Raw genomic sequence first — 15,336 nt, 5'->3', positions numbered from 1 at the left:
CGCGTCCTGGGTTGAGGGGAGGAGTATTGTGACCCATCTGCACTGGGGGTTTTCGGCTGCAAGTCTGGCCTGCAGGGGGCGGGAGCTGTGGGGTGAGGAAGGGGAGAAGGGGCTGGCCCGTGGTGGGATGGTGGGGAGGCCACGGGGCCGTGTCTCCTGCAGACTCAGGGCTCCATGTCAGGGCCCACAGGACACTGAGGCACCCACAAAAATGTTTTAATTTCCTTTAGCATCAGAAGAAGAAAATCTTTAGGTCAAGGAAATGTTTCGATATATAATACAAATCTATTCTTTCTTATGCCCGTGCAGCCATAAAATATAATTGTTCATATATTTTTTTTTTATGGAGGAAGTAGCCCATGAAATGCTGAAGTGCCTCAGGCCCCCAGAAGTCATCTTGCTCCCCAGATGGCTAAGAGGGGTGGATTCCAGAAACGGGGACTGGGTTTCATTGTTGGTCTCTCCCACCGGCTTTCTCAAGAAGATAAATTAGTCCTTGCAGAGCTCAGATGGGTCCCAAGTGGCTTCTCTCCAAGCTGGTATCTGGCCCACCAGGCCCCCTGCTTCCCTGAGAGACAGGCCTCTGGGGGTGAGCGGCCTGTCTGGATAAAGCCACAGGGGCTGCTGTGGCAAACATCTCGGCCCTCCCAGTTGGAGGCGGCCACGGGCTCCCCTCCCACCACCTGCCTTTCCTTTGTTCTGGGCCCCTCTGCTCGGAGGTGACAGCACCATTTGCAAAGAGAAATTCTTGGAAGTGGTGAACATATGGTTCTCGGGCTGGGGGCTGGCGGGGAGGAGGGGCAGGGCGTTGGAGCCTGGGGAGGGAATTTCTGTTTTAAAAACAGGAGTTTAAAAACAGACCAGCAGTTTCCACCCTCCTGCAGGAGACGCCCCGGGCACTTTCTATGTTGAGAGAAGATGCATCCACGTGACCGCATTTTCAGTGACCTTTTATGGCCACGTCCAGCTCTGAAAAATGCCAAGTCGGCCAGGTAGGCAGGCAGGAGCATTGTTCCGAACAGCTATTGAACAGCTATGAATGGACGAACGAATGAATGAATAAGGATCTTGCAATTTCACTAATAATTTTCCTTAGGGTGACTTAGGAAGGAGTGACAGGTGGGATAAAGGCCAATTGGGTGGTTGGAAATGGAGAGTAAAGAGTATTTTCAAAGCACAGCCGGGGTGGGAGTCTACCAAGACCCATCTATTAACATACACATCATCCCTTAAACAGCTTAGATATAAAATGCCGTTTTCCACAGAGGGGTAACATTCTCCATTTATTTTCTGCTGACTGCTTTTGATTTATAGGAGTCCTTTTGAAGCTTACTTCTCAACTCCCTTTTTTTAAACATTAGGTTTGGCGCCCGTGAAGGGCGCCTGATTGATGGGTGCTGGGCTCTTACGGGCTCTTACCTGCTCTCTCTGCTGGCGCATGCGGCCAGGGCGGGAGCTAGAGCTTTCGGAGGCAGGAGCCCGGCTGCCCCTGGGAGCCCCCCGTTCCTTCCTCCCGCCTGGGGCGGTGGGAAGGGCACCTGACTGTGGGGTCAGGTGGGGCCCCTGGTGGAGACCGCAGCCCTGCCAGGTCCCAGCTGTGTCCCCTGCAGCAGGCTGAGCTTCTGTGTCCTCATCTGGAGAACGGGCGCGTGCCTGGGTCGGTGTCCGTGGGCTGCCACGACGCATCTGCGTGGTTAAACGGCAGAAATGTATCACCTCGCAGCTCTGGAGGCTGGAAGCCCAGGGGCGAGGTCTGGGCAGGTTGGTTTCCTCCAAGGGCCCAGAGGGAGAAGGGTTCCCAGCTCTCTCCCAGCGTCTCGCGGCTTCAGGCATTCCTTGGCTGTGGACGGGCATTTTCAACCTGTGTCTCCACGCTGTCTTCCCTCCGTGTGTGTCTGTGTCCAGATGTCCCCTTTTTGTGAGGACACCAGTCATGTTGGATTAAGAGCCCCCCACTGCCACCCAGGATCTTTGGTAATTCCTCTATTTCTAGAGAAGGTCACACTCCCAGGTTCCAGGGGTTAGGACCTTTTGGGGGGACGTGATTCGACCTATAACCTGGTCTCTGAGGTGCCACCAGAGCTGGGCCTGGGGAGGACATCTTACTCAGCACCCCCCACCCCAGCAGCTTCTCTGTCTGTCCTGCCTGGGGACTAGAGACAGAGGGACACCAATGGCCCTGCCCTTAGGAGGCTGCCGTCTCTGGGAGGAAAGAATAGGACATGCCGATGAGCCACGTTTGTGGGAGATCCAGCGTGTTTGTCTCCTGGGGCGGCACCAACAAAGCACCCCAGGCTGGGGATGGGGTCAACAGGGGTTTGTTCTCTGCCGGGTTCTGGGGCCGGGCATCCCGGATCGGGCTCGTGCGCAGGGCTGGTTCCCTCCCAGGCCTCTTGCCCGGCTTCTGGGAGTTTGCTGGCCATCCTTGGTGTTCCTGGACTTGGAGACGCATCGCCCCGGTCTCTGCCTTTGTCTTCACGTGGCCTCCTCCCTGAAGACCATCTCTCCTTTTCTTTGTAAGGACACTTGTCACTGGATTTAGGGCCACTCCAGGACGATCTCGAGATTTTTTTTTAAAGGTTTTATTTATATGACAGCGAGAGAGAGCACACAAGCAGGGGGAGCAGCAGAGAGAGAGGGAGACGCAGGCTCCCCGCTGAGCAGGGAACCCAATATAGGACTCGATCCCAGGACTCTGAGATCATGACCTGAGCCGAAGGCAGACACCCAACTGACTGCGCCACCCAGGAGCCCCTCATCTCGAACTTTTTAATTATATCCTAAAGACCCCTTTCCCAAATAAGGTCACATTCAGAGGTTCCAGGTGGACGTGCTTTGGGGGGGCCGCATTCAACTCACCACATCCAGGCTCTGTGGGGACCCAAAGGGGGCCCCAGCCTCGACTGGAGGTGGGCAGAAGGTTCCGGAAGTCTTCCCAGATAGACGTACCTGAGGGAGTCCGTCTAGAAACGCGGATGTGCCCGATGAGGAGGGGCGGGGGAGGCCAAGCCTGGCCAGGGAACCCGAAGCTGAGTGGAGGGAGAGCAGGGGCGAGGTGAAGAACACAGGGGGAGTGGGCGGGGCCTATTCAAGGTGCGAGGCTGTGCGTCCTGCATGTCTGGAGCGTCCTGTCCTCGCCCTCGGTCATCCCTTCCTTCTCCAAACCCTGCTGAGTGTGGCTGCAGAGGTGGGGACGACGCCCTGGTCCCCGCCCTGGATGCTCCTGGGAGTTGGTCAGTTTGTGCGGTGGGCTGAGGCCTTGTGAATAAATCCTTCTTAATGTGGCGTTTGGGTTGGACGAGGGCTCTCGGAGGAGTGGTGACAGACGGCCAGGCCACGGTCTGAAATTGGAACCGTAAAACATCCACGCAAAGCCTGACGGAAGGCCTCGTGGGGACGTTGCCCTTCACTGTGAGCTCCTGGCAGGGGAGGGGCTGCCGCAGATGGGCTCAGGGCGGGACTCGCCAAGGCCAAGGACAGCCCTCTGCCGGCCCACCGTAGGGGAGGCAGCTTCGGGCACCTCTGGAGGCCAGACCCGGGACCGGAGTCTGGCTTTGGAGAGGCACGCTTTGTTGCCACCTGTCCCTACATTGTCCTGCTAAACTGGGGTGCATGGGGGTGGGGGGAAGCCCTTCTTTCTCTAGGCTGGTCCCCTGAGGCCCATGGCTGAGCTCCAGGCCCAGCCCTGCGACATCTGAGCTGTGTGACCTAGGACAGATAACCTCCCTCTCTGTGTCTCAACGTCCTCATCTGCAAAATGGGGACGGGCTGGTTCCCAGTGACCAGGGCCATGGGGAGGATTACAGAAGATCACGTCTGCAAAGATCTTAGTGGGGGACCGGGACAGAGTGACTCGGTGCTCTTGTAATGAACGGTGGTGACAAAGAGGAGATTTTCATGGCGCAGGCATGCATGTGACGCACAGTGCCCCTGCCACGTTCTGTGGATTCTGGGGTCCAGAACCGAGCCTCAAAGCCACACCTTCCAGGGGAGGCTGAGGCCCATCGTGTCTCTGGAATGGGGAGGAATAGGGCTTTGGCGACACGGTTCTGCGGACGTCTGTACTTCAGCTGCTCTGGGTAACCAGGGTCCCACCAGTGTGGACACTGCAGGGACCAGGAGAATGCCCCCAAACCTACCCTGTGGGTACCGCATCTTATTGGCCTCTCCCAGGGAGAAAGGCCAATGGCCCCTAGTGGGCAGGGTCACGGGTTCAAGGCCATGGCTCATGTGAGATGTTCTTTCTTGCTTTGTCCTCTTTCAGTTCTTATATTTCTGCTCATTTCTGGTTCCCATGTGCTGGGGACACCCGGACAGGGCCTCCCTGTCATGTGGAGGGAACCTGTCATCACTGTCATCTTTATGTGTGTGTGATGGGCCTTGGTCTCAGTCCACGGGGCTGGCTGGGGAGTGGGCTTGAGTGTGGCTGCAGGCCCAGCCGTGTCTCCGGGGACTCTCTGTGATGCTCGCCCGAAGCCCCCAGGGTGGGGAAGGGCGAGGCTTTGCTTTGTTTTCTCTTGTTTGCATCTGGGTGACCTACCTTTCAAGTTTCTCTCTTTCTTATTATAACATTTTATTTTAAAATAACAGCAAGGAGTCACAGAGATAGTGCGGAGAGCTGGGTGTGACCTCCCCACCACGTGGCCAGAGCCAGGACCCTGGCGTAGACCCCCGTGTGGAGAACGTTCCATTTGGGCTAAAGCTGGCGCTTCTGTCCAGGACGCCCCACCTGCCTTGTTTGGCACATCCTTTATGTACATTCTCCTTCATTCTTCCTGGAAGGGAGGGTTCGAGCATCCTCCCACCCCAGACCCTTCTCAGAGACCCTCCTGCCGGCTCCCCAGGCCACCAGAGTACTGTCCTGGGACCCCCTCGTTGTCTGGTCAAGCGCTTCTGCAAGCGAAGGGCCTTTCTAGAGTGGCCTCACGCCTTCTGCTTCCAGAGGGCACTAGACTGGACCCTCCCAGACCCTCCGCTGCTCCCGGGGGCGGCAGCTTCTTGGTGGGGGACAGGGAGGAGGTTGCACGCGCACCACCAGCGAGATGGAGTCAGGTCCAAGTCTGGACTCGCCGGGCAGCCCCCGACCTCTGTTCCTGCACTTGGGCGGCGGCAGGGCCCCGGCAGCTGGGAGATTCAGAGCGTGACACGGCGGCACCGAGGGCGGCCCGGCCCATCTCTCACTCTGGTCGTGGAGGAGGGACGGGGCAGTCATTTGCCAGGCAGGGCGCCAGGCCCTGTGAACATGGTAGCACACTTAAGATCCTAGCCTCTCAGGGATGTGTGGCCATTATCCGCCAGTGTTGCCCTTAAGGAGGTGACGCCAGAGCCAAGGGGGACGCCACGCAGCGTGTGAGGTTCACACTCAGGCTCGGCCAGCTCCAAGGCTATGTGCCTGCCCCAGCAATGGGCCTCATCGGGGCGTGGCAGGTGGTGAGGGGAAGGGGCCCGGCCCGGAGGATGTAATGCTGGAGCAAACGCCGGCACCTTAGTCTGGAGACATCCTGGAAGGCTTTCTGGTGGAGGTGGTGTCTCTGCCGAGCCAGTGAGAAGGACCACCGGCTGAGTGGTGGAGAGGTGCAGGGGTCTGTCCGAGGAGAAAGGGGAACCAGCACAGAGGGGGGCAGATGTGTCTGAGGCGGGGCGTCGGCCAGTTGAGCAAACTCTTGTGGGCATTTCAGTACACAGAGCGGCTCACCTAGACTGCCTCACGCGCCTTACTAACGGGTGCTCCCCAAGCCACCCCCCAACCCCAAGTGCTGTGCTCACCGTGGGCACACCAAACTCCTCTTCTCTGTCAGCTCTGGAAGCCTGCATCATCATCCCCATGGCATAGACGAGCAGCCTGAGCTGCCCAGGGGCCAAGCCAAGGAATGCACGGCTCTAGGCTGCAGAGCCAGGATCCAGATGAGACCCTGTGGCCTCCAGGAACATGGTCGTCCCCTGTGACGTCCTTCAAGGCTCTGCAGAGGAGCCTGGAGCCAGGGGGCTGGGGCGCTGCATCAGGAGGGCCCTGGCAGGTGGCGGGAGCCGGGCTCTCTGCCCTGCAGAAGGTTCTGGTGGCGCGAGATGCCTCATGCTAGCAGCAGCTTTGGGAAGTGGGCCTGCCTGGAGCGAGAACCTCAGGGAGCCCCTGGGGCCTGTGGGGATGCCACCAGGCACGGAGAATCACGGAGGCATCATGGAGTAAGTAGATGGAGAGGGGGTGAGGCTCCTGGGGTGGGGGGCAGACGTGGATGGGGGCGGGCCTGAGCTAGCAGCCCTTGGTGCCTGCAGGGCGGCAGTGGGATTGACCAAGGCCTGGCCCTCGGACAACCAGCACCTGCCGCGTGGCTCTCTGAGCCAGCGGTTTCCTTCCCCTCCCCCGCGCGGTCTTGGGCAGAGAGAAACAGGGTTCATCTCCCTGGTAGATAAATGCAGAATTGGCTCCCTTACATGGACTGGATTTCTTCACTGAGGAGCCTCTTGGGTAGAAGGTGTGCAGAGCCGAGCCCTGCTGCCTTCCTGGGGCCGTGGGGTGTAGGCCAGCCCCGCCTGCTGGTTGAAGGGGAAGGCCAGCATGGTGGGTCAGCAGGAAGCCCCTCCTCTTTTGTTCAGGCTGGGGAGAGCTCCACAGGGTGCTGCTCTAGAAAGAGCCACGGTCTTGGTTTCAGACCAGCCTGATCCCAGCTCTCTCGAGCGCATCCTTGGGGTCGTCACTGCCCCCGTCTACACCTCTGCTCCCGATCCAGGTGGTGGGAATGATGGTGCTGATCTGCAGGGCTGTAGGGGGAAGCAAGGGAGGGGAATGTGTGTTCCCTCTCGCGCTGCGCCGTATCTGTGAGCATCGGGACGAGGCCCCTGTGCTTGCACGGGCGGGGGGAGGCGGGTGGCGTCCGACGCCCTTCCCCTGCCGGGGCTCACAGCCGGGTCCGGTTAGGGTGATGCTGCCTGACTGCATTGTCACCTGGTCCAACACCTCCACAGCCCAGCCACGCCCCCGCTCAGGATCGGGTTTCTCGAGTGGCCTTCACTGGGGGAGAGAGGTGACGGACATTTATTGAGTGCCAAATGAATGCGTTCATCAGGGTCTAGTCTTCACCCTGCCACGGGCACCCGTCCCCCCGGCATGAAAATGAGCATCTTTATCGTGTTTTGAGGGCAGGAGGGAGAAGGGTTCCCCGATGTGAGGGCCGGGGACCATCAGTCTCAGCTACCTGGGGTGACTGCTCGCCGGGGCGGGTGTGTGGACCGGTGTGCGCACACGCGGCCGAGGTGTGAACACCCAGTCGGTGACTTAGCCCCGGGCTCAGTGTTAGCAGCAGGAAACGGTCTCCGGTGAGAATCTGCTGCTCCTTCCCGTGCCCCCTCCGCCACCTAAGAGTAGCCCCGTTCCCGTCCAGCACGCCGTCGTGTGGCTACGAGGGAACACGACTACAGATCCTAAACTCGCTCATTTTTTCAGTTGAGATAACACTCAAGTGACCTGAAATTCACCATTTTAACCCTTTCAAAGTGTACAGGAGTCCAGTGATTTTTACATCTCCCGTGTGTTAACAGAACGTGGTGACACCGTGCTGTTCATCACGTGGCTTCCTGCACCGAGCACACATGCTGGAGACCCGTCCGCACCGTCCGCGGAGCTTCCTCGCTCTTGTACGGCTGTGTGGTGCTCCCGAGGGTGGCCGGGCTGTGGGCCATCTATCCCGGCCTGTTTCCGCTCTCTGACTATTACGGTGTCGCAGGAAATGACTTTGGACATCCATCATTCCATATGCACAAGGACGTCGACAGAATAGCTCCCTAGGAGCAGCCACGGGGTCGACAGGCTGTGGTTTTGTGAGCTGTTAGGCGTCAGCTTCACCGTGGGTGTATCTTTATACCCCCACTGGCAGCGTGTCGAAGGTCCTGGAATCTAGGGGCTCCTTTGCTAGCCGGTTCTATCTGCCCTGGACTGGCATCCTTCCAAGTACAGGTGGACAGTGACACCAGGGCCCATGGGCCTCACACAAAGGCCAGCCAGCAAGCTGCCACCTCACAGACGTGCCCTGGCCAGGCTGGGGCCACCAGCCCGGGGAGCCTCCGGGAGGGACTGCCGTCGCTGATTTGCCAGGAGGGAGGCCATCCCGATGTCCCTCACCTTCCCTCCCCACCAGTTGTAGATCAGCCTCCTTGACCAGCGTGGGATGTTTGTGCGGCCGACGAGCCTGCGCCGGGAATCACGTCCCATCTGTAGGGCCGAGTCATGGGCCTCATTCCGGGGGGCGGCGGTCAGCATCTCCGGAGAACTGGTGCAGCCTCAGAGCGCTTCTGCTCTCAGAAGACAAACTGGTCAAATTCCCAAACCGCTGTGAATATTTGGGTGGGTTCTCTTTCAAGTAACGGAATAAGAGTGATTCCCTCCAGTGATTTTGGTCATCAGCCCCATCCCCCCGGGAGAACAGTTGACAGTTTTTAAAGTCTTTTGATCCCCATTCTCCGAGGCACCTTCACCTCCCGGTGAGGTTGGGAAGGATGGAGCAGGGACTTTTTCCTCATTTTTTGACAAGTGCTGGGGCATGAACAGTGGTGGGGCAGGTGAAACCAGCCGCCACCGTCCACAGCCAGGGCCGCCCTCCTGCTGGGGCCCAGGAACAGCCCACGGCCTCTCCGAGAGTCTCGTCTTTTTTTTTGGAACAGGATGTAAGATGTTGTGGCTGGATCAGGCCCCCACAAAGACACACCCAGGAGGGCGCCTTAGCTCACAGCTCAGGACAGAAAGCATCCCTTTGTGTGCGCAAAGATCCCTGAGTGTGGGTGGCCTTCCCCCCTTCTGCGCGTGAACGTGTGTTTACAGACCGCGAAACACACCTTGGCGTGCTCTCCTGAGCATCCTGGAAGCCTGAGTGTGGAGGGAATGTCATCATCGACGGGCCCACGGGACAGTGGGTGCCTGTGCTGCTGGGACCCTGGCTGTTCCTTCTCTGTGGATCCTCATGCCCGCCAGAGTGAGCGATTAGACTGTTGAATGAATACTTGAAGTCACCATAAAACATCTTATTCTCTGCCTTCTTTTTTGACCTCCCTTTTCTCAGCACTTGATGCCTCATTTATTCTGCCTGTTCCCATATCAGATGCTAGCTGTATGATCTTGGGGCCATTGTTTTATGTCTCTGTTCCTCAGTTTATTCATCTGTGTAATGGACACAGTTGGTGCATGGTGGAAGACCCTGACCTCCTTCCCATCCTCAGCATCTCTCCTATGGGGCTCAGTGCATCATGGTGCAGAGAGCCAGGAGTAGGGTTCTGCAGGGGTCCCTAGTCTGGACCCCTCCCCTCTCTGGGCCTCAGTCCTAGGTGGGCTCCTAACCCCATGTGTTCTGGTGTTCTGAGAGGATGGAATGTTGTACACATTCTGGCATCAACTTCTACACCTGGGAAAGTGGACAGGTGGGGTGGGGTGGAGTGAGGCCACATTAGGAGTCATTCCTGGCTTTTTGGAGCTGGTTTGCTGCTGATGAATTCACTAGCAGTTATTTATCAGACTCTCCCTATGTCTGGCACTTGGCTAGGCTTGGGAGAGTGCTCATACAGGTGGACTTGGTGCCTGCCCTCCTGGGGCTCACAGCCTGTGGTGGCTGGGAAGCTTCAGGAGGAAGTGGTTTTAAGAATGAGCAGGAAGGAGGCAGAGCAGAGGGGCAGGAGGAGGGCAGTAAGCACAGGAACCAGCATGTGCAAAGGCCCTGGGGTAACTGAGAGTCATGGTGGTGGGTGTGTGCCTGAGGGTGGTGTGTGTTTTTTGTTGGTCAACAGGGGACAGGTCAGCTGCATGAGGATGGAGAGGATGGGGCCGTCTTGAGTGATAGGAAGAGATCCAGCTTCCGATGGGGGTGAGCAGATGGGGACCCAGGGCTTTTTTGGGTGCAGAGATATGCCAGTGTGGTTTCTTAAAAATTAATGTTAAAACACAGATTCTGAGTGAGCAGATCGGGGGTGGGGCCACATCCAGATTCTGCACTTCTAGGATCTCCGGGGCAGTGTGATGGCTGGTCACAGAACCCACTGGGAGCAGCGAGGACCTTGCCTCACCATGCCACGGGCCGGCTCTGTCCCGATTGGCCGGGGGGACATCAGCGTGCAGGGGGGGCCTTCTGGGCCCTTAGAGGCCTGACCCTTGTGGGCCACCTCTGCATTTTCCCTTTTTTCTGAGGGGAAGTCCATTTGCAGAGTCCACAGTTGAGCCTGAATTCTTGCTGTTTTGTGTGTGTGTGTGTGTGTGTGTGTGTGTGTGCAGTGTGCTCATTGATGGACAGCTGAATTGAGCCTGAGTATTTGTTACTTTCCTTGGATTATTCTTGAGCCCTTGGAAGGCACCCGGCTCAGCGATCCGCCCGCACGGAGGACTTGTGTCTCCACTCATGACCGCGCTGTCGAAGGGGGCCTGGCCGCGGGCAGAGGCCCAGTGTTTCACGGGAGGCTGCAGGACCTCTGGTCAGTGCCGCTGTGGGGACTGCCTCCCCAGGATGCTGACCTAGACACGTGCCAGTGGCCGCGCAGGGGGAGGGGCCTGGGCTCCAGGCATCTGCGCTCTCATTCCTGGCGTAAGCCCGTGTGGATGGACAGCACCCTCCCAGCAGCCTTGTGAGGTCCTACCTGAGTCCGCTCCGATGCACGGCTAAGGAAACTGAGGCTCAGAGGGCCAGGCTTGTCCCCATGCCCCGCACCCTCCTTGTTTGTTTTCTTCCATCGGAGACGTGGTACCAGCCATGCCAGGGGCACCTGATAAAGGTGGACGCCGTTTGTAGGTGGAGATGTTCATTGTTGTGCTGCGGGTCTCCGCAGCCCTGGGCCCCGACACTGCCCCTGAGCCAGCCTCCTCTCAGACTGGCAGATCTGCTCGTGCCACGTAAGGGTCCCCTGCTGGTTGGTGGCTCTGCTGCGTCCCCCAGCTGCAGGGCTGTTTCCAGGAGCTTTGAGGGACAGACCCGCCGCCTTGTTTCTAAGTGCGTTGTGCAGGCTCTTCGCAGAACAGGGGAGTGAAGGGCACGTCAGGTGTCATGGGGGCAGCGACTCACCGTCTGGGTCTGGAATTGGCTTGTGGCGGCGGGGGGAGGCGGGCTCGTAGTGGCCGAGGAGGGGGCTCAACAACCCGCAGAGGGTCTCTGCATGAGTTAGGGTTTCTTTTCCTTCTTGGGGAGAGAGCCCTGGACTGCCTCTCAGCAGAGGACCAGGCTGGTGAGGCCCACGGCTCCCGTCCCCGGACGCTTACCCCTGGGCCCCAGATGGGGCTCTCAGGAGACCCGGGCCTGCCCCTGCTGAGCCCCCTTCCCTTCTCTGAATCTGTTTCTCCATTTCTAAAGGCAGGCTTTGGATGAAGCCGTACCAAGTTCCACTGGGCTCCGGCGTTAAATCTGATGCCTTCTTCCAGCCCCCATCAGCCTGTCCTCCCGCTTCCCTGAGCCGGGGGTGAGATTCAGCAGGGTCGGTAGGACTAGGTGTCCACAGACACACTCCAACCCCATGAGGGGCTGGAGGGGGATTCAGACTGGGCCATGTCAGGCCCAGCTATGCTATTCACAGGGTCCAATGCATTGTGAAAACATAGGGCCCTTTGTTCAAACATTTTTAAAGAATTTTAAGATGGGGACAGCAGAGCAAAACCAAGAGCAGGCCCTTCTGAGTGGGAGGCCCTGGGGGGCTGTCGGGTCACACCCCAGCCCACTGGTCCTGGCTACCTGGCACACTCCGGCTGGGGACACCTCGTGTGTGCTGTCCCTGGGAAGGGGGTGGGCTTCACCCCACCAGGATTCTTGAGATCCCTCCCCTGAGGCTTGGGCAGGGATTGCTGTGAATGAGCTGGGGGTCTCAAGAACGGGGCAAGTTCTGGACCCTCAGGTGGTGTTTGTTGGTGTCAGAAAGAGAGGGTGGTCCAGGGGGATGGGCTCTGGAGGGTTTCCCCCCCGACTCCCTGGCAACAGGGGGTAGCGGGGTCAGCTGGGGTTGGCTGTGGCCATGGCCTGAAGGACTGTCTCCTGCCTGGATCTGCTTCTGGGCAGGGATATTCATTCATTCATTCAATGAATATTGGTGAACTCTTGCTCTGTGCTAAGCCCTGGGAATTCGGGTGGAACGAAGTGGATCATGTCCCCTCCCTGATGGAGCCCATAGCTGAGCAGCCTCAAGGAGGAACAGGGCTGGGAAGTCCAGAGAGCTCGGCTTCTCTCACTGGAGTCACGGGTTGGCTGGACCTAGGGGACGGGTCATCTGGGGAGTCAGGAGCAGCACCCCCACTATGATCCCACCCACCTCCTGGGCCTGGGGGGGGGGCTGGAAGTGAGGAGAGGAGACACAGGGCTGACGTGGGACCCGTCCTCCCTCTGCAGGGGCAGTTCTCAATCCTGGTCTCCTCCTTGGGCATTCCTGACTGTCTGGAAGGAGTTGTGTGGGTGGGCGGTGGGCTCAGGGGATGGGAGGAGACCGTTGGCGACGGCTGGGGCACAGAAACCCCAACTCTCGTTCCAGATTTTTCTCCCACCTGGATCAAAGCACCCCAGAGCCGTGGGAATAGGCCAGCCACTAGAAAATGGTTCCCGGGATATTTCATTTCCAAAGCTGTTAACAGAGGACCCCCAGATGGGCAGCCCATAGTTTTTAGTTCTTTGAACAACTCTCAAAAAGTAATGAAAACATGGGGCCCTTGTTCAAACACTTGGGAGAATTTCAGGACGGTATCCGCAGCGCAGATGGTGGAGACCTGGCCTTGCCCCGAGCGCTGAGGAGCATCGCCCGGGCTCCCAGGTGGGCTCAGGTGCTCGCTGGCCGTGCGCACGGCGCTTACGCTCTCTCTGCTTTCGTTCCTTCATCTGTCAGTGCGGATGATACCTGCAGCTGCCCCCTGGGTCCCCGGTGTAAAGAGGGTTGATGTGCGTGGGCTGAGTCACCCGGGGCGGTGCGTGGGTCGGGGACAGAGCTGACACCAGTGAGCGTGAGCGAGAGCGTGGCCCCTTCTCGGTGGCTGCTCGCTCCGGCATCCTCACCATCACAGGGAGCTAGGTATTACTTCCTCTTGGCAGGTGGGGAACTGAGGTACGTCAGGCTTGGAGGGGCTGACCGCAAAGCAGAGGGCTCCTTCCGCCACCAGCTGCAGAGTCAGGGGTGCGTGCCGGGCTCCCCCAGGGCTGACCCCTCTTGGGGGGCTCCTGGTCTCAGCCCTGGGCGAGGACGGGCCCGGTTCCTGGCCTCCGGAGCCCAAATGCTCATTCAGCTTCCTGGGTCATGGTGGTACCAGCAGAGCGATTCTGTCCCCTTGCACGAGGAGTGGATGGTGTGTATTCTAGATGGCAGAGGGTGGCTTGTGAGTAGATGGCCAGGGCAGGGGGACGGGGCCCTGGCCCGGGGCACTCGTCTCTCCTGGCTTCATTGCCTTAGTCATGTCAGCAGGAGCCGCGCCCAGCGCTGGGACATGAAGCAAGACACAGCCCCCTCCCCCAAAGGGCTCATCATCAAGTGGTGGAAACCGGCCCCAGGAACGGTGCTGGAGGGGAGAGCGCAGGGTCTGGGGAAGTGTGGGGGGCATGGACCAGGGGAGGGGCTTGGAAGACTTCCTGGAGGTGCTGTTTGTTAGACTGAGGTCGGAGAGTCCAGGAGGAATTACCCAAGGAATTTGGGCGGCAGGAGGAGGGTGGGCCTAAGTGGAGAGCCCTGCCCAGAAGGGGGTGCGCAGGGACTAGCCCCGCCTAGAGAGGGGCCCCAGGGCAGGAGTCCCAGCAGCAGAAACCACTGGACAAGGAGCTCAGCCTGCAGAAGGGCCGGAGCGCCATGTTAGGGGGTGAGCTCCCCATCCCTTGAAGTGTGTGGGCAAGGCTCCGATAGCAGGGGCGTGATAAGGATATTGGTTGAGGATTTCACCCTGGAGGGGCTGGATTAAACAGACTTTGAGGTCCCCTCCAGCTGTCACCCTCTGGCTCCTCGAAATCCCCTCTGGGAACAGCAAGACTATAAAATATAAATCAATAGGTTAAAAATACGCTTGTCTCCTACACGTCCAGGCCCTGTCACTCTGCCTGCCTCCCTCGGTCTTTGGAGGATTCCTGCTCTGCTCGGGCAGCCCGAGAGCCCGGCAGGAGAAAATTGCTTTGTTCCCAAGTAGGGCAGGGCTGATCGCGCCTCCGCGGACGGGGCCTCGAGTTTGTTTTTGATCATCGCTGCCTCCCCGCCTCATGCCTTCCCTGCTTTCATCACCGGGCAAAGGAAGATCAGCCAGACCGCGTGTGGGGGCAGCCGCGCCCCCAAACCCGAGAGCCCAGGAGGTTGTGCTGACCCCAGATTAGCTGGGCTAAGGGCTCTGCCGGGAGCAGTGGGGAGGGTGTTCCCCGGTTACCTCCCGGGGTTCCCATGGCAATGGGAGTGTTAGGAGCAGCTAATAGGGACTGGTAAGGAGTGAAATGAAATTTGATGTATGGGAAAATGCATCAGCCAGTGAAGTAATTGGGGAGAAGGCGCTTCTCCCCCCGGCCAGGCAAATCCTCACTTCCTTTCTGTTGTTCTTGTTCCTCCGCGTGTCTGCGAGAACTTTTGGGTGCTCTTAAATACAGGTGTTGTCATGAGGACGAGCAGTTGCCTTCGCTGCAGGGGCGTGAGATGGGACAGGCTTGGTCACGCGGGGCCCAGTGCGTGTGATGAGTCGTTCAGCAGCCTCGAAACTGCGTGGGCGCCGTCGATGGTGTGGGGCCCACCGCCGGCCTGCTGGGCTGTTCTCGGGCCTTCCACACCCTGTGTCTGGCTCTGCCATCAGCCAGCGCTCAGAGGGGAGTAACCACAGCCCGCCCTTCTGGGGCCTCCTCTTGTCTTGGGTGCAGCCCCGGTGGGTGTTCTTGGCTGTTCTCCAAGTCCCCATCTTCAGAAGCCTTGTCAGATGTGTTCTCTGCCCAGCCTGGGCCACCCCCGCGGCTGTCCCTTTGGCCCCAGTTTGAGATGGTCCGGGGCTGGGTTTGAATGTTTCCTGGCAGCTACCAGGTGGACCTCACGGGATTGGGATGTTCCCAAAGTCACTGTGAAGAGCGGGGTGAGGTTTCGGAGCAGACGGAAGCCTTGTGTCTAGGCGCTCTGCTGCAGGGTGGCTGGAGACCCCGGGATGCCTGACAGAAAGGCCTAGGCAGCTGAGGCTTGACACAATGCCCCAAATCCTGCGTGGTGGTCGGGGGGTGTCATCATATTCCTTTTTCAGAGCCTTGGAACCCACTGATTTCTGTCTTTCTGTTGCCACCACAGGTGATCTTGATCCTGACGAAGTATTACCATGCAGACATGGGGAAGGTTCTGGAAAGTTCTCTGTGGCGGTAAGTCACCCTGAGGGTGGGCCTTTCTCCTTATGCACCTGCA

At 58.9% G+C, this 15,336-nt stretch overlaps 1 protein-coding gene across 2 annotated transcripts in view; it reads left to right on the top strand.

Moving 5' to 3' along the window:
- The window catches only part of SORCS2 (sortilin related VPS10 domain containing receptor 2), a 454,863-nt gene that overhangs the window by 164,400 nt on the left and 275,127 nt on the right, over positions 1–15,336 (top strand). For both annotated transcript variants that reach the window (XM_078068347.1, XM_078068348.1), the window contains exon 2: positions 15,226–15,293. In XM_078068347.1, the coding sequence (XP_077924473.1) occupies positions 15,226–15,293 (68 nt within the window). The remainder of the gene's footprint in view (positions 1–15,225; positions 15,294–15,336) is intronic.

This window comes from Halichoerus grypus, chromosome 3 (genome assembly GCF_964656455.1).
Source record: "Halichoerus grypus chromosome 3, mHalGry1.hap1.1, whole genome shotgun sequence".
In the NCBI taxonomy this organism is placed as follows: Eukaryota; Metazoa; Chordata; class Mammalia; order Carnivora; family Phocidae; genus Halichoerus; species Halichoerus grypus.
This window is presented reverse-complemented; position numbering and strand designations above follow the sequence as displayed.